At 34.2% G+C, this 21,564-nt stretch overlaps 4 protein-coding genes across 5 annotated transcripts; 3 read left to right on the forward strand and 1 right to left on the reverse strand.

Moving 5' to 3' along the window:
- Window positions 1–1,428: 1,428 nt before the first annotated feature.
- On the reverse strand, window positions 1,429–2,400 carry LOC115998496 (probable calcium-binding protein CML41). The gene has a single exon (XM_031238079.1). The coding sequence runs from the start codon at window positions 2,291–2,293 to the stop codon at window positions 1,700–1,702; it is 594 nt and encodes a 197-aa protein (XP_031093939.1). The 5' UTR covers window positions 2,294–2,400; the 3' UTR covers window positions 1,429–1,699.
- A 5,702-nt stretch (window positions 2,401–8,102) lies between these two features.
- Window positions 8,103–11,570, forward strand: LOC115999895 (lysosomal amino acid transporter 1 homolog). 2 transcript variants are annotated; one of them, XM_031239839.1, is made up of 12 exons: window positions 8,103–8,435; window positions 8,629–8,671; window positions 8,776–8,802; window positions 9,043–9,141; window positions 9,228–9,340; window positions 9,553–9,721; window positions 9,839–9,940; window positions 10,032–10,130; window positions 10,658–10,678; window positions 10,778–10,836; window positions 10,933–11,023; window positions 11,200–11,570. In XM_031239839.1, exons 1-12 carry the CDS (start codon window positions 8,176–8,178, stop codon window positions 11,284–11,286), a joined length of 1,170 nt encoding a protein of 389 aa, XP_031095699.1. In that variant the 5' UTR covers window positions 8,103–8,175; the 3' UTR covers window positions 11,287–11,570. The 2 variants fall into 2 exon arrangements, with proteins under 2 accessions (XP_031095699.1, XP_031095700.1); XM_031239840.1 differs by having other exon boundaries at window positions 8,105–8,435; window positions 10,035–10,130.
- Window positions 11,571–16,174: 4,604 nt separating this feature from the next.
- On the forward strand, window positions 16,175–17,740 carry LOC115998851 (kinesin-like protein KIN-12F). Its single transcript, XM_031238511.1, has 7 exons — window positions 16,175–16,267; window positions 16,373–16,498; window positions 16,591–16,650; window positions 16,733–16,786; window positions 16,881–16,994; window positions 17,135–17,230; window positions 17,654–17,740. The coding sequence occupies exons 1-7, from the start codon at window positions 16,175–16,177 to the stop codon at window positions 17,738–17,740; spliced, it is 630 nt and encodes a 209-aa protein (XP_031094371.1).
- A 2,216-nt stretch (window positions 17,741–19,956) lies between these two features.
- On the forward strand, window positions 19,957–21,345 carry LOC115998317 (elongation of fatty acids protein 3-like). Its single transcript, XM_031237857.1, has one exon. It carries the CDS (start codon window positions 20,206–20,208, stop codon window positions 21,082–21,084), a length of 879 nt encoding a protein of 292 aa, XP_031093717.1. The 5' UTR covers window positions 19,957–20,205; the 3' UTR covers window positions 21,085–21,345.
- The last annotated feature ends 219 nt before the right edge of the window (window positions 21,346–21,564 follow it).

Raw genomic sequence — 21,564 nt, forward strand, 5'->3', positions numbered from 1 at the left:
TTTAATGTGATTCTATGCCTTAATTTGTACGAAAATCCCTTCTCTTTTCCTTAGCTGAAGTTAAAAGAATGAAAGAAAGAAGAAAGGAAATGAGGAGAAGAAGAGAAAGAAATAAACAAAAGTTTTGTTTTTAATAGCATTTCGTTTTTGTCGAACACAGTTTTTGTCGAACACAGTATTTGTAAACACCTAGCCCTAGGATTCTCTTGTAGAAACGTATGAATTTATTTAAAAAAAAAAAAAACTAAAATAGCATTTCGTTTTTGTCGTACACAGTATTTTTAATTATTTTTGTTTGTTTGTTTGTTTGTTTGTGTTTTCTTTTGTAAAATTGTTAAGACAGTACCATATTTAAAACGAGGGAGTACCGAAATAGAATAATAGATAGGGTACAATAATATCCTAAATGTATACATGTATAGGCGTATAGCACATGACAAAAGTCAGTACTAAAATACATGTCATATATATATTGTCACAAACGCAACAAGAATTACGATAATATATAGACAACTATTGAGTTATTTACGGTCAAAGTTAAAATAAATTATCAGATTAGGGTTTAATTCATTAATAGTTGCTTCAAATCAAATGGTTTACCAATACTCCAAAATTGTTTTGAGTACTATTAAATCCGTTACAATGTAGTATTTGTTTATACATACTTTCAAGTCTCAATCTACTGAAGTACAAAGAGTCAACGCCTTCACTGGAGATCAAACCTGTGACCTTTTATTTGGGAGAGCCACAACACCAATACTCCAAATTAAATCATGAAATAACGACCTTTAAGTACACTTTAAAACATAGAAATTGCAATACATAAAACCTATTCATTCAACAACAGGTCAGATATGATTTTTTTTTTTTGGATGAAATTAAAATACTCAAAATAAAGTTTTATCTGTTGAGCATATAATATATAAACATAAATGTACAATTCAAATATCAATTTAGGTTTTTAGTTGAGATAGAACATATGCTTTAATTTGGTATCAGAGTCAACACATGCCAAAGGTCATGGATTCAAATCTCCACGTCACTCGATAAAAAAAAAAAGGCTATAGAGGGGGCGTGTATCCAACTACCAACACCTTCAATTATGCAAGTCACAATGAACGTTGAGACTCCATTAAAGTTCGTTCGACCTTCTTGATGAGGGCCATGAGTTTGCTTGACAATTTTATTCCCACTAAAATATTATTTATTATTAATTTGCACTCATAATGTATAATTCAACCAACTATCGGCACCTTCAATTATGTAAGTCATGATGAACATTGAGACGTACTCCATTAAAGTTTGTCCGACCTTCTTGATGAGGGCCATGAGTTTGTTCGACAATTTTATTCCCACCAAAATATTATTTATTATTAATTTGTACTCATAATGAATAATTCATGGTAGATGAATCAATAAAGGGCAATATAGTGAAGAAAATAAAAGTTTCAAATAAATAGATTAAACACCAATTTTTAGGGCACGATACACACAAATAGACACAGTCACACACAAAAATAATGATATAATTACATACTTCTTCTTCACGCTATACAAATAATGATATAATTATCATTTAACCAAACCTTGTTTGCTTGATTTGAACACATACCAGCTGATCACAAACCTGCCTGCACGGATTTAGCTGATTAGTTCATAGACAGTATTTAGAACAAGAAATCTGGATAAGTTTATGTACTTAAGCAGCCATCATTTGCCGGAATTCATGGAAGTCAAGCTCTCCATTGCCGTCAATATCATAAACCTTAATCATAGTAACACACTCCTCGTACGATTTAGGTTCCCCTAACCAATTCAGAACCTTCTGCAAGCTCTTCGGAGTTATCCTGCCGGACCCTTTCCCGAACTCAAACATCTCAAACGCCGCCTTGAGGTCCCCGTCCTCCTCCCCGTCGCCGCCGCCGTCGCTCTGCATCAGCTTCAAGAAGTCCTGAAAGTCAATCAAGCCGTCACCGTCGCCGTCGAGCGCGCCGATCGCCGCCTCCGCTTCCTCGTGCGACATGTGCTCCCCTACCGACCCGAAATAGGCTCTCAGCTCGTACGCCGAGATTCTCCCATCGTTGTCCGTATCGAACCGTCTGAAAACTTCCCTGAATTCTCCATCTCTGCCGCCGGAGCTCCGGCGTGGAGGAGTAATGCTGCTCGCCGGAGACTTGGTCGGAGTTCTTGGCGAGCTTAAACTTGAAAAGGACCTTGAGAATATCGGCGGTATGGGTATGTTTAAACTAATAATGCGGCCGCTGGATGATTTGAGACTCTTAACGGTATCCATATATCTATGGAATGGATCGAAATTAAAGAAGTTTAACAACGTACGTATTACTATTGATTTGTTGTCGTTGTTGTGAGTTTAGGTGGTCATGAAGTTCATCGGTTGTCTCAACTTTATATAGAGGAAAAGTAAAGCATGGGTTTGCCGTTGGAAAGATTACATTGAATTCCATTATTGAAGTATGATCAAAGCATCCATTATTCAAATAAACAAAATTCGAAATTCATTTTATAGTAATTTATATTTGTTGTGCGTGAATCGGGTTGGCCGAGTTTAGCCCATGGTCGATTAGAGACGTGAGATTGTGACTTAGGATAGATGAATGTGGTTAAATAGTTAATTTCTTTCCACTTTAACATTAATTGGTTTTAAATAAGATATAACAAACACATATTCAACGAACTATGTGGTTAAGTCTACTTGACTTATAGACTTACAGATGTCACAGAATGGTGACTCACTAGGAAGTAACTGTGGTTAGTTAAGTGTGCTTGGGTGACCCACTGGATAGAAGTGACTGTGGTTAAGCACTTAAGCGTGCTTGACTTACAGCTATTAGGTGACCCACTGAGAAGTATTATTTATAATAAATATAATAAAAAATTATATATTATTAAATAGATCTCGTAGTACACTATTCTAAATTTCAAAATTCTCTATTAAGGATCAAATGTTTATTACTACACCAAAAGTTTCACTTTATACTTAGTAGCAAATGTGTAACTTTATTTCCTTATACATGCAGACAAGTCGATGCTAATGCTACATTTTCAAAAGGTAGAGTGTTACGTTGGTCTTAGTCTGAAAACTTTTGCCCTTAAAGCCTCCGCCCAATAATTTCCCCATCTCTTAGCACTTGTCATACTTAACTGCATAGCTTACTCTAGGTTAGCTTTTGGCATAGTGGTCTTGATCTAATTAACTACTTCGTATTTGTTTGTGTTTCTTTCAAAAAAAAAAAATTGATGGTGTATGAAAATTATTAATATATAAACAATAAAATAAATAATAAAATATATAACATCCTTTGTGCTATATCTAAACAATCTCGAAATAATTTTATTTAAGACCTTATGGTCCAGTGGCACCAAGTTACTCTCCTTCATATGGGAGATTGTGGTTACTCGCCTCTAGATGTGATATTGACAATTTGTGCTTCAATAGGTTGAGAAAGTATGCGATACCGACTATTTGTGCTTCAATAGGTTGAGAAAGTATGCGATACCGACTATTTGTGCTTCAATATGTTGAAAAAGTAGTTATGGATATATGCTGCATTGTAATAGAGGTAATAATATTAAAAAAATATGTATAAAAATATTTTCATATGAAGGAGAATTTCTTTCTCTTTTTTTTTTTTTCAAAAAGAAAAAAATTGAAGGAGAATTTCTATGAAGCTGCGAGGAAGACGGGAAGCGATAACCTCACATCTTTTTGAATATTTGGAAGTTGCATTGCAACTTCCTTAGGGTCCCAAAGAATTGACCTTTCACTAGTTTCTTGTTGTTTTCTCTAGTACACCACTTCATGTACAAACTAACCCTGTCTTATTACCTAATTTAATATCACCAAATTAGGTAAATCAATAACATTATTACGCAACTTCCGCCGAGAGTCGAATTGAAACTTTGTAGTTATTAAGTTCATTGTGACCAGCTCAGCTGAAGTTGTCTTAATGATAAATGAAATTAAAGTTGATTAAAATGCTTAGGCGACTCATTTTAATTAACTTTGAATATATACAACTATGAATGGAATGATTAAATTAAAGTTGATTAAAATAAGTCACGATAATCTGAATCGAATTAATTCTATGATTCTAGATTTATAGATGTCAATCTATTTCTAGTCATTTTTTTTCAAAACATATCCGTTTATTGTGGCATGGCCATTTTTGGTCATCCGTTAACAAAATCATTTAAATGATGTTAAATACAAAGACATTTTGTTTATTCAATTCTAAGTGTTAAGTTTTTTTTTTCCTGGTCGTACATTTATATGTTAGAAAAATAGCATAAAAAACTAAAAGTAGATTAATACCTATGAATCTAGGACAAAAAATTGAACTAACTCATGAATTTATGTATATTTATAAATGCTTTTAATTAGAATGAATTCTTTTAAAGTATAGTTCAATCCAATATTGTACAAGTTGAAACTATAATTGTCTTCATTGTCCAACAATGTAACAATGCTAAAAGAAAATTGTTTTTTTATATCTAAATTTATGCACGAGTTACATGATGTCATTGATATTCGATTATTATAACTCTGTTAGTATTTAACTCTAACATTGATGAGTCTATCATTATTACCATATACATATACTTATCATATTTTTTAATTTCCTAATCACTAATTATCATTTTATTAAAATTATTCTATAATTAATTTAATTGTAGAATATATTTTAGTTAGATTTCTATCCATGATAAATCATAGGAAAAATTGCACTTTTCGTCCTTAAGTTATAAGGTAATTGTAGAATTCGTCTCTAGGTTTTTATTATACTCACTTTCATCCCTAAGTACATTATCATTGGCGTTGCACTTTTCATCCCTGAGTTATACCATATTTCGTCTCTAAGTTATCATTAAGTTGCACTTTTCGTCCCTAACTTGACTATGCAAACTTTGTACATTGTGCGTTGGAATCTGAGATTGTATGCATTTATGTAGACGCTTGTGTGTATTTATGTACAAGTTCGCAGGTTGTCACGTGATGAGTGATTCTCATTGGATTGAATTGCATAGACAATGACTTTTTTTTTTTCATCTTCATTTTTCTTCAATTGTTCAAAAGTAGAGGAGGAGAATGGTAATGAGTTTTATGATTACTAAAGATAAAGAATTTGAATCCAATATCAATATATTAAAAATAGACAAACAAACATAATAATGTGTATTAAATCTCATAGTAGAGTACAAAAATTTCCAACCAAGCGTGACCTAACCGTTAATTAATTAATACTCCACTTTGTAAATCTTACGTTCTGGACAAATGTTGGCTTCGTCGGCAAATTATACCATGGACCAGGGTCTACCTTGCATTGTAGACCCTAGTCTAAAAATAAATTTTAGATTTTGTATATTTAGTTGACACATTCTGTATTTGCCGTTGACAATTTCTGTATTTGTAGCTATCATATTATATATCAATAATTATCAAGTTATTTATTTATATGTATAGAAACTTTTAGCAGTAGGTATAGAATGTGTTAACGGAAAGTATATAATTTTTATATTAGAGTTCATAATGCAATATGAATCTTGGTCCATGGTATATCAATTGAGCTTCGTCTTCGTCCCATGAGCTTGTGGCCTTCTAACATCTGACATTAGAAGTGATATTATATTCCTCTCATATTATTCACTACTTATGTGTCATTACTTCGATTGATTTTTTTATATTTAATTAATTAATAAATTTATTTTTAATTAGTGATAAATTGGCCAATAATTATTGGATAACCAATGAATTTAAAGATTTCTATTGTCATGTTAGTGTAAAAATTAAGATGAGAATTTAGAAGATAAAAAATGACATTATTTTAAAATTAGTAGGTTAAAGTCCACTCAAATTGATAATGGATAGGCAATTCAATATATGTTTTAATTCTTGTAATCATGATATGGAGGAAAAAAAAAAAAAAGATTATAAGTTTTGTGAAAACTGACATTTAACTAACGCGGATGCAACCAAATTAAACCACATTCATTACATTTTGTGTGAAGCAGTTAGTTGTGATATTATTACATGGTGCGTGAGTTTCCAGGAATTTACCCCATATATCGCCCATCGGATACCCTGCGTGTGCGTGATGTGTTGTGTGTACTCTTCTTTATGCTTATTGCTTTTTTACCTTTCTTTCGGTAAAGATAGTCATGGAAGCATCCCCCAATCGTTTTTCTTTGAAAATTTTAAAGAAAAAAGAGTAAAACTTCAAGCCAATTTAATTTGGGATGTCTAAACTCTAAACTGGGGTCTTCTTATTTTATTTTATCCTTTTAATAAATAATTATTTTTTAAATAAACCATAAAATAAATGTGATAAGATTAAATTCAAATATATTCCTTTTTAGTACCCATTGACAATCAATAAATATACACATACAACCAACTTAGTTAGCGTGAGTAGCCGTGCACTCTCATCTCTTAAGAGATCGAGATCAGAAGTTTGAACCCATTGTATGAAAAAATCAATCTGGCTAGCATTTTGTCCCTTAATTAGGCCAACACAATATGAACAAAGATTACTTTGAGTATGATACGAACTTAAATGTGTCTCCTACAGTTAGGGTCTGCTCAAGACACCTCGTGGTATAACAAGAAAAATAAATATACTTTCGGAGAAGAAGCTAAGAAAAATAAATATACACACTTTTATAAATTTCAACAAGACAAAGATGGAATCAAATCCTTTAGTAATTATAAAACGCATTACCATTTTTCTCCTCGAACAATGAAATAAAAAATTAGAGAAAAAAATTTGAAAAAATAAGAAGGTCATTGTCCATACATTAAATATTGAATTTTAATATGTATGTATCTGTATTATATATTTATGCATATTTTTTTAATTTTAATTAATGGGAAAATTGCATCTTTGGTCCCTGAGTTATACTCAAAGTAACAACTCAGTCTCTGAGTTATGGTCGTATCCAAGTTTAGTCCCTCAGTTATGAACGAAGTGGTGTATTTGGTCCCCAACCGTTAAATTTGACGAAAAATTTTAAAAATATTTAAAAGTTGAGAGGTAAAGTAGGAAATTCACATTTTATTCTCTTTATTATATCAAAACCACTTTCACAACATTATTTTTCACTTCTTAGCCTCTTATTTCAAGGTTTTTCAATTCTAAAAGTATTTTAATAACTTTAGCATGACTTGTTAGGAACCTGACTCTCGTCTAACAAATTTAATTAAGACTTAGCACAACAAAGAAACACTCATTATTTATTCTTTGAACATGCACTAGATAATGTTTCACAGTGCATTCGTTGGTATGTTACCGCACATCCAACTTGAGTGGACTTTTACTCATGAATACATACACACACACAGTCACACACTCACTCACCCTCTCTCTCTCTCTCTCTCTCTCTCACACACACACACACACACACACACACACACATATATATATATCATCTTTAAAATTTTGTACAATATAATGGTTTTCAACATTATTTGTAATAATCACAGAATTTTCACTGTGTTTTTTTTTTTTTTTTTTTCATTTTCTCTTATTTTCCCACTTCTATAAAATCATATGAATGGATGAGGTTATTCCACATTTTTACAAGAAGCATTGTTTTCATATGATTCTAATTCTATACATAATTAGTATCATATGAGAAAAATGCTTCTAGTAAAAAAAATGTGGAAAAATGGTATTTTCATAATTATTGAAAAGTTTAGATGTGCAATAGGTAATGTTTGAGAGGGCATCCATTGGTATGCTATAGTGCAATTAACTCAAGTATACTTTTATAGATCTTGAGTGCACTGTTACATATTGAATAACAATCAAATTGGTATCCATAATTATTTTTATTTAATTAAACATTATTATAATTAATTAACAAGTGATAAAAAATTCAAAATAGAACAAATTTTATGGTGAAATATAGGTGTACCTGCAAATTTTATAGGTTAAAAACTTAGAATGCAAAACAAAAACTTGAGATTCTGCATAGTGTTGGCCATTTAATTTCTTGAGCACCACTTTTTTCCTGAATTTAATAATACCACCACCACACATTCTGTCTTCCCATTTTTCCTACTGTTTTATTCATGTTATCATCCCTGTAGCACACTGCCAACCCAACAACATATATACACACAAATACAGCTCAAACATACATAATAATTAATATATAATGGAGAAGTGGTGGTTGAAAATGGCGGAGAACACCGCCGCTGCGGCGTACTGTGTGAGAGAGGAGAAGGGCTGTGTGGGATGGGTGTATAAACATTTCAACGACTGTCTGTGCAACGTTAGAGATGAAGTGTCATTCTGTTTAGGTTTGGCAAGCTTTGTCTGCTGGGGCGTTGCTGAAATCCCCCAGATTTTCACCAACTTTCGGACAAAGTCCAGCCATGGCATCTCCCTTCTCTTTCTTCTCACTTGGATTACTGGGTATGTAGTGTTAGAAATAATTTATTCCTAAGGTGGATTCATATAATAATAAAGGTTTCACGTTCATATGAACCAAGTGGAGACTGTTAGAATATTTCCTTCTTTCTTCACCTTGCGTTTTGATCGCTACGTTACAATATCTATGCTTTTGTTCTTCAGTTTGTTGTGTTTTAATTATTTTCTGATGCTGCAGAGACATATTCAATCTTGTAGGTTGCTTGCTCGAGCCTGCAACGGTATATTAATATTAATATATATATATATATATATCTCATAAGAAATTTATGCATGGTGTGCTTAATGTTCTCCCTGACATTTTCTTCCTCTCTTCTGCATGCAGTTACCAACCCAACTGTACACAGCTCTGGTAATTTTCACTTTCTCCGACCTTTGACCTGCTCTGATACTAATTAATTATTGTCAGTATCAGGCTTGTTTTACTACCGCATCAAAAACTACAGCTAATAGTGAAAGCAAAACGCATAGCAGTCAGCACTACATTTGGATGGCAGGATTTTGTACTCTTGTTGCACAACAAAAATATATATAGCACAATGATGTTATTATGTTTTTGATTTTCTTTTATATCTCATGAATTCTTGAGCAGCTTTACACAGCAACTACTTTGGTGCTAGTGTTGCAAACCTTGTACTATGATTATGTGTACAAAAGCTGGAAATGCAAGGCTGAAGGTTCGAACCACCGGGTAAGATTGCTGAAGTGTTTCCGACCTCTTGTATAGATTTCTCAATATCTTTAGCTGAAGGTGTTGCAAAGTTGTTGGACTAACAGATTGAGGATGTGAAGAAACCTCTATGGCCACCAAAATCTGTGGTGTCTGGCGTTCCAATACCTAATGACAGTGCCAGGACAGGACCACAACATCGGATCGACTACTATTACACGTACGTTATTCAATTCTAAGCTCGTTTGTTTTCTTCTCCCCCAAAAGATTGAATCCCTAACCCCACATCCCAGTCCCGACAGAACATTTGAGAGTATATAAATCACAGTAATTCAGTGGCTCAGCAAACAGAGTCAAATGTACCAGATTTTGAGGTTTTAATACAGACAATATTATGTTAACTGTTTGTAAGGCTGGCTATTGGCTCTGCAGGTCTGCAAGATCATTGGCTGGTAGTGCAACTCCTCCATTTAGGTCTAGTTTATGGCCTATTAAAAGTGGTCCTTCTGCTCTGGGTATTCAAGATAATGATGCCTCTTCAGATGATGATGAAGCAGCCAAGAATTATTCCTTCACCCAAATTAAGGGTATCCCACGATCTGTAAGTTATAAGTACCATCTATTCTTTTGTTAGTTCAGCAAGATTATTTCTTGGCAATTAAGTTTACACTTTTCAATAACAACTAACCATTTTAAGGCGAATATATATGAGTTGCAGGCAGGTTATGGTGCGTTTTTGGCTACGACAGTCAACACGCCTCGGCAAGCAAAGGCTTTGATGTCTACTTATGTTGCATTTGGTGGAAGGAAACTACTACAGGTATGGACACATTATAATAATTAATATATTTGTTTGCTGAAAAATTCAGTTTATAATAGCTTATTGTCTTAATTGGGTATTTTTGCTTTAGCAGGAAGATGGTGCAGAGCACGGCGCCAGTGGACAGTGGTTGGGGTGGATGATGGCTGCTATCTATCTGAGCAGCCGACTCCCTCAAATATGGCTAAATGTAAGTGTAATTATGCCTTTCGCAATGTTGGGATATATTAATCGCTTACCACTACGCCAAAAACTTTCTAATTGGCACCCAACAATCCCCTAGATACTTCACCGGCTTCCGTCCAACAATTTTCCCAACACTTAACACTAGGCTAAAAGCTTCCTTATATCGTCACATGCATTTTCGAGAGACAGGGTGTTAGACTTGGACCTCCAAACCTCGACTTAGGGATCCTCTAGCCAGCACTTGGCCCTTCACCGGCCTTTGCCCAACAAATCTCCTTGCACCTGCCATTTCTTAGGATCAAATGCTTACCAGTACACCAAAAGCGAACTCACAACTTTATTTTCTTATACCATTACATTTTCAAAAGGTAAAGTGCTGAATTTGCCCCTTTAAGTGCCAGTCTAACAATTTCCTAGCCACCTGGACTTGGCCGGGGCCTCCGCCCCAACAGGCAGTACTAATTCTATTCTTCTATTATTATATTGTCTGCTTCACTCTCATCAACGTTGTTGTTGTTGTTGTTCCACCAGATCAGAAGAGGGAGCGCGGAGGTAATTCTCCAACATTATTCTTAACCCCAAATTCAATGTGTACTACTTAGGACTCATTGGACAAACAACATAGCAAAAGTCTCTCTTTTAATCTTGCAGGGATTGAATCCATTCATGTTCATCTTTGCACTCATTGCCAATTTGACCTACGTGGGAAGGTAATTTAAGTTCCCTCGTATGTGCCTACACTTTTGCATGCCAAACTTGATGCTCTCTCCATTTCTCTAAAAATCTGCACAAATTTCTTGATGCAGCATTGTTGTGAGAACAACAGAGTGGGATAAGATTGAACCCAACTTGCCTTGGTTGTTTGATGCCGCCGGTTGTGTCATGCTTGATTTACTTGTATCCTTATCTGATCTCCTAGTACGTAGAGAATGAAGGAATACATGTTAAGCATACTATAAATAAATATAAATGTGTAGTTTTAATGTTTAAAACTTTTAACTAAGACGAAATACATTATCTTTCAATTATGCATAGAATCACCATTATTGGTTCAACCTTAACTGGACTCACAGATCATATTACAGTACATTTATTACAGATATTTCAGAAAGAAGGCCTCTGGGGAAATATTGAAGGGTATGGAGACTACACTGAAGTGAGCAAATAGTGTAAAGATCCAGGTGTATTATCAGCTTGCTGACTCTATCTCTCATCTTAGCTTGTGAAAGAAAAATGACTACCATGTATCATGTGATTCATGTCTTTCATTCTCAGTTTTTATTTTTGTTTTTTTTTAATTTTTTTTTTGAACTTCTTATATGGACAAGTTGTTTGGGAAATTTCAACAATTTATTTTTAATTTCCAGCATTTAGGAGCACTGTAATTTTCTTAAGGACTCTATCCATTAATAACATATAAGGAATGCTACACACCCTTCTAAAATTTATTTCTTTTTATTTTCGCACATTGCATTATATAATAATTAGATACTTTATTATTTCATTACAAGTTGATAGGCCAACTAATTCATGTACATATAATGATTATAAGTCACATAATGAGGTAATTTAAGAGGAAGAGTTTTAGTAGGGGTAAAAAAAATTCTTATATCATGGACCAGAGTTCACAGTGTAGGTGCATGTGTATGTATTTTATGTTGTGAGTTTTTGTGTCTTGTGTTATAAAATTCTGTACTTACAAGTGAGTATGAATTCTGTATCTAAAATAAATTAGTAATTGTGTCTTATGTTATAAATTTATGTGTCTTGTGTTTGGGAAATTATGTGCCTATGAACACAATTATGTACCTAAATCATATTTTAAAAAAAATAAGTAAATATATAACATGTGTATGCATCTTGTATTATGATTTTTTTTTGTGTCTATGTTATAAGATTATGCAGCGCAGCTTACGAATATGAATTTTGTATCTTATCGTTTTGATCCAGCATCCATAATATTACGTGAACTCTGGTCTATGATATAAATTGCGGTAAAATAAATACATTTTCTTTAGCAGATTAGGTGGCCTTAATTGAATATGATTTGATGGGCCGGCTAGTCTATCACGGAACATGAACAAGCATAGCAAAAATACTTATATTATGCACCATGGTTCGTATATCAACACCAACCTAAGTCCTAATCAAATAATGTATCAAATAATTCATAATTTCTTTTCCTAAAAGAATCTCAGCTCCAATGGTTTTGAATATATTGTGTGCTTAGTTTTTTCTACATCCCACTCAATATCTCATCTATCCCCAATCATCTCTTAGCTTCCCAATCATAAGATCATTCAACCAAATATTCGTGAGCACACTATCATTTCAATCATCTTTTATTTTATTTTTATTTATTTATTTTATTTGAGTTTAAATAATATGTTAAATTAATTAATATATCACATTAAATGTAGTATACTTTATAATTTATAATTTAATTTTAATTATTTTATATATAATTTATAATTTACATTTAAAAACAAAAGAGTTAATTCCAAAAATTGTCCTTCGAATATTGACTTTTACCAAATTTTATTCTCGACTTTTAATTTTACCAAAGTTGATCCCTTAACTATTGATTTTGTATCAACTTTGGTCCTTCTATTAAATATGTGTTAAAATTGAGGACAAAAATGTAAAATCAAATATTTTAACATTTCTCCTCCATGGAATGACATTGAGAAAGACTTTTTCCTGGTTAATATATATAACAATAATAACATCATATATCTAATCAATTGACTTTTTCCATTGTACCTGATTAGATTATATTTCCCCATCTTTATCCAAGTTTCTATTTTCCTTCGCTTTTCACTCTATTGTTACCTCGCTTCTTCTTTTTTTTTTTTTTTTTTAATTGCATTCTAGATCAGACTAGTTTCACCGCCAAATGACGAAATGAAGTGGATCATATCCACCAGTTTTGTTTAGTATATATATTCATATTGGACTGCGTATATGCATGGTTTTAATATTGCGAATTGAAAAAGGTGACGGTGGTTGTTGTAGATTGGTAGCCTATGTGGCTATGTGGTCGGTCGTTAATTAAGTCATATGTAAGATCAGAGGTTAACTTTCACTATCAAGTCTCCGACCACCTATTTCTTATTTTCCATGGACACAAAATGTTATCATTCACCGACGTAACCAACTTAGAACCGCTAAAGTTAAATGGAGCAAAATGAGAAGCTAAGGGCCCAACATAATTTTTCTTTGTTTAAAATTCTTGCAACACTCATTAAGTATTTAAGTCATTATGTTATTATTATATTCCCTACAGGCTTACAACTTCAATCACCACCGCTTAAAAGAAATAAACCAATAAAACGTTTTTTCACAAAAAACCTATCGCATATGAAGAAGATATATAAATGTGTTAAAAAGGATGTGAATTGGGCCAGTTTGTTTAATTTCAAGTTAGTTTTATTGGACTATCAATTTTATTAGTTCCAACTTATTGAATTTAAAATTTTTAACCATAATTCTAAAAATCAGATTGTTGAACTTATCAGACGTACCCAACTAAAACTTTTGACATTTTCAAATTAACATTCTAAACATTTTTAATTTAATAAACTAACACATTAACACTAGTAAATATAAACTTATATATAATTCAATCACTCTAAACTTTCTAATGATTTGGAGTAAAGTTGATCAATCTCCTTTTACTAGAGGCCAAGGCTCTAAGACCTAAAGAATATAATTAGAAGTTCACACTAGTGTGAGACCGTCTCACGAATCTTAATTCGTAAGACAAGTTGAATCTATAATAGTTGTTTAATTTGTTACTTAAAATTGAAATCATAATATTTATTATAAAAAAAATAATAGCAATTTGAAATATATTATTACTTAAAATAGATATTGTAATATCTATATGTGAAATTATGATACTATTTAGGTAAAATGATTATCCAAACATCAACAACGCACAAATCAGCAATTTCCTCACTATCCTCCACGTCCAATCGTCCATAATATGGTCAAGTCCAGAACCTTGCCTCTTGAAAATGTATGTGACAGTATATAAGGAAATAAAGTTGTGTCTTTGTTGTGAGCTGTGACTTTTGGAGTAGTGGTAAGTGTTTGGCCCTAACAATTGATATCAAAGCCAAGTCACAGGTTCGAGTCCCTTTACAACCTCTTCGCTATTACGTACTGAATGCACATCAGTTTGTAAGTACACATTTTTTTACCTCCAATTCAGGACTCAACCATACTAACACAAAATGCAAAACATTCATAGAATACATAACTTTACTACTAGCAATACACAACTTTTACTATGTGAGTGCACAAAGGTGTACAACATTTTATAAGTGCACACCTTAAACCCCTAACCCCTAACCCATAAACCCAAAACCCCTAAATCGTAAACCATAAACCCTAACTCCTAAGCCCCACAAAATTGACCTTGCAGTGGACAGTCGATGCACATCCCAACGTCCTATGATGCAACACCCCCCCCCCCCCCCCCCTCGACAAATATCCCCCAACAACAAAAAAATAGAAAATAAAAATTTTTCAAATACATAACCTCACGCTAACAACGATACCTAACGCCCTCCAACCAATGCACAACCCTCAGTTCTATATGTTACGCCCTCCAAACAAGTTTCTACGTCACTTTTTATGTCAAACAAGATGTCTCTCAGCCATCATTATAACCTACACGTATAGCAACACTGCATAGCTAAGCTTCCTCATAATCATTGTTCAAATTCCGACGAAAATGTTATCGTCGAAGCTCCAACCACAGACGGTCCGTCCCTACATTTCGTCATCGATGCGCTCCCAATCTCTCCTCCACTCTGACCAGCGGCTACAACTTCAAACGGAACCCTAACTTCAGTCCTGATGCTTCATTCTACAGACTCGGCAGCATGCTAAGAAATAGAAATTAATGTAAGCTGATATTAAATAGTGAGAGAGGGTAGAGTTTATTTGCCTAATGAGTGTTCTCTTAAAGTTTGTGCTTTGTTTAAAGTAGAGTTTTTTGAAGATAACATCTTGTCATCACTCTTGATTAACATCTAATTTATCTTGGAGATATGAAAAGACTAATTTATAAATTCACACTTCACTACAACAAACTGTGTTTTTAGCGACATATACTTAGCGGCGGTTATATATAACCACCTCTAAATAATTATTTTGAGGCGGTTAATAAACCGCCTCTAATTTAATATGTAAACTTAAATAATTAATTGTTAGCGACAATTATATGTGGCGGTTCATCGTAATCGCCACTAAATAATTAAAACACTAATAAATCAGTAAATAATAATAATAATAATACTAAATCAGTAATTGTTCTCGCCTTCTTCACTGACCATTTTCTCTGTCTACTTCGATCACACCCTCCATTTTCTGATTTCTCCGTCTTCTCAGATCGCTCTTCCCTGCGATTCCGGCGGCCGCTTCTTCCCTGCGATTCCACCTCTTCTCTCGCCGCTCATCTTCAAATCTTCTCAACCCTCACTCACCGCTCATCGCTCATCGCTCATCGCTCACCGTTTTTTTTCCTCATGTCGAACTAAGCTCCGAGAAGCTATCCTCTCGATCTCAAGCCCCCAATCTCGCCGGTTAGTCACCGCTCCGTCTCGTCCCGTCGCCGGCGTCGACGCTTAACCGGACTCCTCTGCCACCTAGAAGCTTCAAACATCTTTTGAACTAATATCGTAAGTGTTGTTTCTTTCAATTTCAGTTTTTTTTTTAATTTAATCTGTATATAATCTCTGGAAGAATTTGTATTTATTCACACTGCAAATGTATCTTTTTCAAATCACAGCAACTATAGAATAGTAATTTGATTCTCGACTTCATTTGCGAGTTAATGAGCTAGGGATTTTGCGTTTTGGGGATTTTTTTTCATGGGTAATTGTAGGTTGTGGTGAGGATCAGGTCTATGAATTAATTACTGTTTTGAGCTCAAATCTGTTCTTGATTGGATGCTTATGTTATCTACTTAGTTTAATTTGCTCAACTTGAGAAAATGTTTGAATTGGGGGATTGATTTTCACAACTTGTTATGTGTAAATGAGGAGGATGTATTTCAATCAGTTGGGATGGATCCCTTTGGTTAAGGATGCATTGGCAGGTTATAACACATCACTCTTGGCTTATGGACAGGTAGTGTATGATAAGCTGATTTTTATCCTCATCTTTTTATGTCCTTGATTCTTAGGTCTTTCTATATATTAGTAGCAGTACTTACATTTGGTTAATTGTTACCAGACTGGGAGTGAAAAGACATACACATTGTGGGGACCTCCCAGTGCAATGGTTGAGACTCCATCAACCAATAGTCTTCAGGGCATTGTTCGACGCATTTTTCAGGTGTTGTTTGATAACATTCAGAGAGTAAGTCTGCCATTTTGGCCATTTCTTTTGTCATGTTAAAATGCAAAGGAAGTATGGAATACGGCATTCCTGATTTTTTTTTGACTATTTAGGAGCATGAGAATTCTAAAGATAAACAAATAAGTTACCAATGCCGTTGTTCATTCCTTGAGGTAAATTACGTTGACACCTTGGACATAGCTATTCTTATACTTGTGTTGAGATATGTACTAAGTAGCTTACTGACTGTTGCAGGTATACAATGGCCATATTGGGGATTTACTTGATCCTATGCAGAGGAATTTGAAGGTAAAAATTCTGCATCCTTTCATGCAAGCAAAAAGTTAATTTCAAAATTTTGTTATGCTATTCTTCATTAGTGTGTATGGTAATGAGAATGAAGTCTTTGGTTGTAATGCTTCAAATAAAGGATGACACCAAAAATGGATTTTATGTTGAGAATTTGACAGAGGAATATGTGAGCACATATGAAGATGTCACACAGATTTTGATTAAGGTAAGAAACATTCATCAATACATTTGACATTGTCTGTAATTTATAGTTCTTTAATTTATGTTTTTATTTACACTTTCACAAGTGATTCTAGTGTTACTTGATCCCATGTAATGTTGATTTGGTTGCGTACCACTGTGCAGGGTCTTTCAAGTAGAAAGGTTGGGTTAACAGGAGTAAACTCAAAAAGTTTAAGGTCTCATGGTGTGTTCACATGCATCATTAAGTCCTGGCGCAAGGTATTGTCATGATCTTTTAGGTTACAATACATGTCCATTGACTTTCTTTACACACTATTTAGATGGGTAGGAAGTGAGGTTAAGGAAATGTGAGGGAATACAAATAATGTATTAGGTGCCAAAATTATGATATTATGTCAAGATTACTTATTCATCTATATGAATGTATTGGGAGAACTCATCAAAGTGCTTTGGTAGTTTAAAGACAAGCAGAATTACCCTTGTTGATCTTGCTTGATTTGAACAAAATATACTTGAAGATGCTGGTTGACAATCTATAAAGGAAGGAAAATTCGTGAAAAAGTCTACTGTCACAATTGGGGTATGTCTAATACATAGATATCAGTTGTTTGATAATCTTTTGGTGGCAACTGCACCAATTTCATTTTACTTATTGTCCTTGACATATTTTCGAATTTGCAGCTTCTGGAATGGAATGGTAACAGAGATTGTGAACAAGAGATTGTTAAAGAAATCCAGGGAGAGGTCGATCACGATGATAGGGGCTAATGCTTTGATATGGCAGAGAGGGATGCCCTTCCTACATAAATTGAAAATCTAAAGAGCAAACTGCAGCCATATACTGATGACCCTATGAACAAATCAACCGAAAGAGCGAGGACCTCTTTGTTGTTGCAATCAATTCAATTGGGAAAGAGTGGTGCATATGCAAAAGGTTGTAGTGAGAAAGAACTTGAGGCAGAAAGGTAGAGATGGACCGAGATGGAGAGTGAATGGATTTCACTAACTGATGAATTGAGAATCGATCTTGAGTCCATCCGCCAATGAGCAGAGAAGAAGGTGGAGATGGAGTTGAAACTTGAGAAGTGTACAGAGTAGTTGGATGTTGCACTTCAAAGATCTGTCATTTGATGTTGCTTTTGAATACTATGCTCAAATATTAATATATTATTGAATACTATTGAATGTTACAACTGATTTTCTTTCCAATTAAATGTGTACATAGAGTTTATTTGTGATTGCAATACACATTTTAATAAGTGAATAAATATAATTAAATGATAATTATAAAAATAATATAATTTAATTATAAATAAAGAAAAATAATTAGCGACACTTAATAACCGTCACTAAATTTCTTAAAAGTAAATTAAAAAAATATTTAGCGACACTTAATAACCGCCACTAAAGTTAAAAAATATATATTTAGCCACTAAAGTTAAAAAATATATATTTAGCGACACTTAATAACCGCCACTAAAATTTAAAGGAATAAACTAATAGTTATATTTAGTGGCGGTGAGAGAACCGCCGCTAAAAGCAAAGTAAACTACCTTATATTTAGCGGCAGTTTCAAAACCGCCGCTAAATGCAATGCTGATCAACAATTCCCACACTTGTCTAAAACCGCCTCTAAATCCTTCGCGACACACTATTTAGACACGGTTGGAGAACCGCCTCTAAATAGTTTAGTGGCGGTTTTGAACCGCCTCTAAATAACAAATTAACCGCCTCTAAATAACCTTTTTGGTGTAGTGCTTGTTTATCTGTGTCAAATAAAACACACTTGTTTATCTAGATGATTTTTTTTTATTGACGGTAAAATTTTTCTTAATTTTATTTTTTAAAAGTTCTGACTTTATTATAGACATATAAGATAAGATAAGATTAGATTTTATGTGTAGTAAATGCTGACTTAATAGATTAGGAAATATACTACATCGAATTTTTAAATTGAAATGAAAAAAAAAATTGAAAGTAAAAATTGCAATGGTGAAATGCAAAAGGTAACGACGGTTAAAATAGCAGGCGCCGCTGTCCTCTGCGTAGCTGGAAAATGCTGCCCACAAAGGCACAAATTCACTGAGAATAATACAACAATTTAACATAAATTTGCATGTCACCAATCTTATTTTGTTCACTTTAATGCTTAAGAATAGTTGGCATTGGATTTGGATGGACCAAAGACTAAACCGTACATATATTAATCTCTCTTTTTTATTATTAAATTCTAAGTTTATTTGTGAAAGTTCCAAGTCTTTCATAATTTGTTCTTAATTTTGTCTAATTTTTCTTTTCAATTTGATAATTCTTTAATGAATTTAAAATATTGGCACAATTTTGTCTAATTCTGCTATTTAATTTTAAAAGATTCGATCTAAGTATCTAACCCACTTTTTGAGTCAAAGAATAAAATTGGATAATATTATATAGCAATTTTAAACTTAGTATAGTTTAAATTTTAGTATAAAGTTTTAAAAATTGCCAAAACTATATAATGACACAAAATCTAAAACTATTGCTGTCTGAAGATACACTTTGGTCATTCAGTGAAACACATCTTGTGACTTCAATGACAAAGAGATAACCAGTCTAATTTAACCTACTGAAGCACAAAGAGTCAGCATCGCCTCCACTGAGGCTCGAACCTGCCCCTCCAACATGGGAAGCAACCAAAGATCACTACCGAATGCCACTAGACAACAAGATCATTGGCATAACCAGTCTAATTAAGTTGTCTGTAGCTGACCAGTTCAAACCAATTTAGAAACTTATAATTATTAGGAAAACTGTCTGACAAAGTTTGTTGGAAATTGCTCTAAATATTTTATTCTTTTAATAAATGAATTGAATATAAGTATAAATGTCAGTCTGAACTCTGAATGTTATTTTATAGTTAACATACGATGTGAGATATAGTATAATTTTAAAAAAAAAATGTAAATTTTTGGTATAAATAAGAATTGTTGATTTCTGATTCTTGTCTTCTCCCGACTCTTTTCCTATCCCCACCACCCCGTCTTCCCCACACTCTGCTCTCAGATTCCATCCCCTATCTAACCTTCTTCTCTATCTGCAATTTTATTTATTATACCTTTTTTTTTTTTTTTTAATTTTCATTTCATCGTCGTATCCTTAGAAGAGAAGAATCGGCGAGGGGGGTGTGGGATTGATTGTTTGGTTGCGTTGGTGGTGTTCTCGTCCGGTCAACGACGAGAACATTGCCGACGACGATGATGATGATGTTTCAGAGGCTAATCTATTACCTGTCGGAGCAGCCGTCGATCGTAGGGTTCCGATGGAGCCATAGCCAATCATGGGGGAATACCTGGTCCTTCGTGTTCACCTCCATCGCCGCATATGTCGGAATTTCCCTCGTGCTCCATCTATTTCTTCTCCTATTATTCCGCCACCGCCGGCCGTTGCCGCTGGGGCCAATTCCGGCGCTCCACTCCCTCGCCATGGCGCTAATTTCGCTAACAATCTTCGCCGGAATCCTCCTCTCCACGGCGGCGGAGATCCGCGATACGCGCTGGTTCTGGCGCCGCTCGAAAACCACGCCGTTCCAGTGGCTCCTCTGTTTTCCCTTAGGCACGCGCCCCTCCGGGCGCGTGTTCTTCTGGTCATACGCGTTTTACCTCTCCCGTTTCCTCCATACTCTCCGGACGTTCTTCACGATTCTCCGGCGCCGGCGACTCTCGGCGTTCCAGCTCTTCAACCACTCCATCCTCATCTTCATGTCCTTCCTCTGGCTCGAATTCTCGCAGTCCTTCCAGGTCCTCGCCATTCTCCTAACAACCTCCGTTTATTCCGTGGTTTACGGGTACCGTTTCTGGACCGCGATTGGGCTCCCCAGCGCGTGCTTCCCATTCGTCATCAATTGCCAGATTGTCCTCCTCGGCTGCAACCTCCTCTGCCACGTCGGAGTTCTCCTCCTTCATTTCATCAAAGGCGGCTGCAATGGCATCGGCGCGTGGCTCTTCAACTCCGTCCTTAACGCCGCTATCCTCTTGTTGTTCCTCAATTTCTACCTCAAGATGCATCTCCCCAAGAGAAGAAACTCAATCGCCATTAATGGCCACTTCCTCTCCGTCAAAGACAAGGATGTTTAATTTGACCGCCATCGCCATCGCCACCGCCGACATTTTCTTGTGTTTCCAGTTTTATTTTCATTGGAAACTGTAAATTATGTTCGCCATGGGGTTACATCATTACAGTAATCTGTAAATCCTTTCCTGCCCCTATATATATATATTAGTTCTTTAATTAAGATCAAAATAGAACATAATTATTGTAAAAATTACAGCTTACTCTTGTAATCCAACTTGATTATCATCAGTAGGTATGATAAAGTATCTAAATTAGGGAATTCATACCTGCGGCGTTTGATTCTTTGTTGTCCGTATGATATTGCTGGCAAATGTCCAGATTTTCACCAGCAAGGCTTAGAAAAAAAAACATCAATATTGTTCCACGTTTTTCTTATGATTACGAAACCTATCACCAAACCCTATATTCAATTCGCAACTGGTGAGTCAATACAAAATAAATTAATAATTTTAATGTGTTATATCTATATATATGAATATTTA

Source organism: Ipomoea triloba, chromosome 12, assembly GCF_003576645.1.
Source record: "Ipomoea triloba cultivar NCNSP0323 chromosome 12, ASM357664v1".
Classification (NCBI taxonomy): Eukaryota; Viridiplantae; Streptophyta; class Magnoliopsida; order Solanales; family Convolvulaceae; genus Ipomoea; species Ipomoea triloba.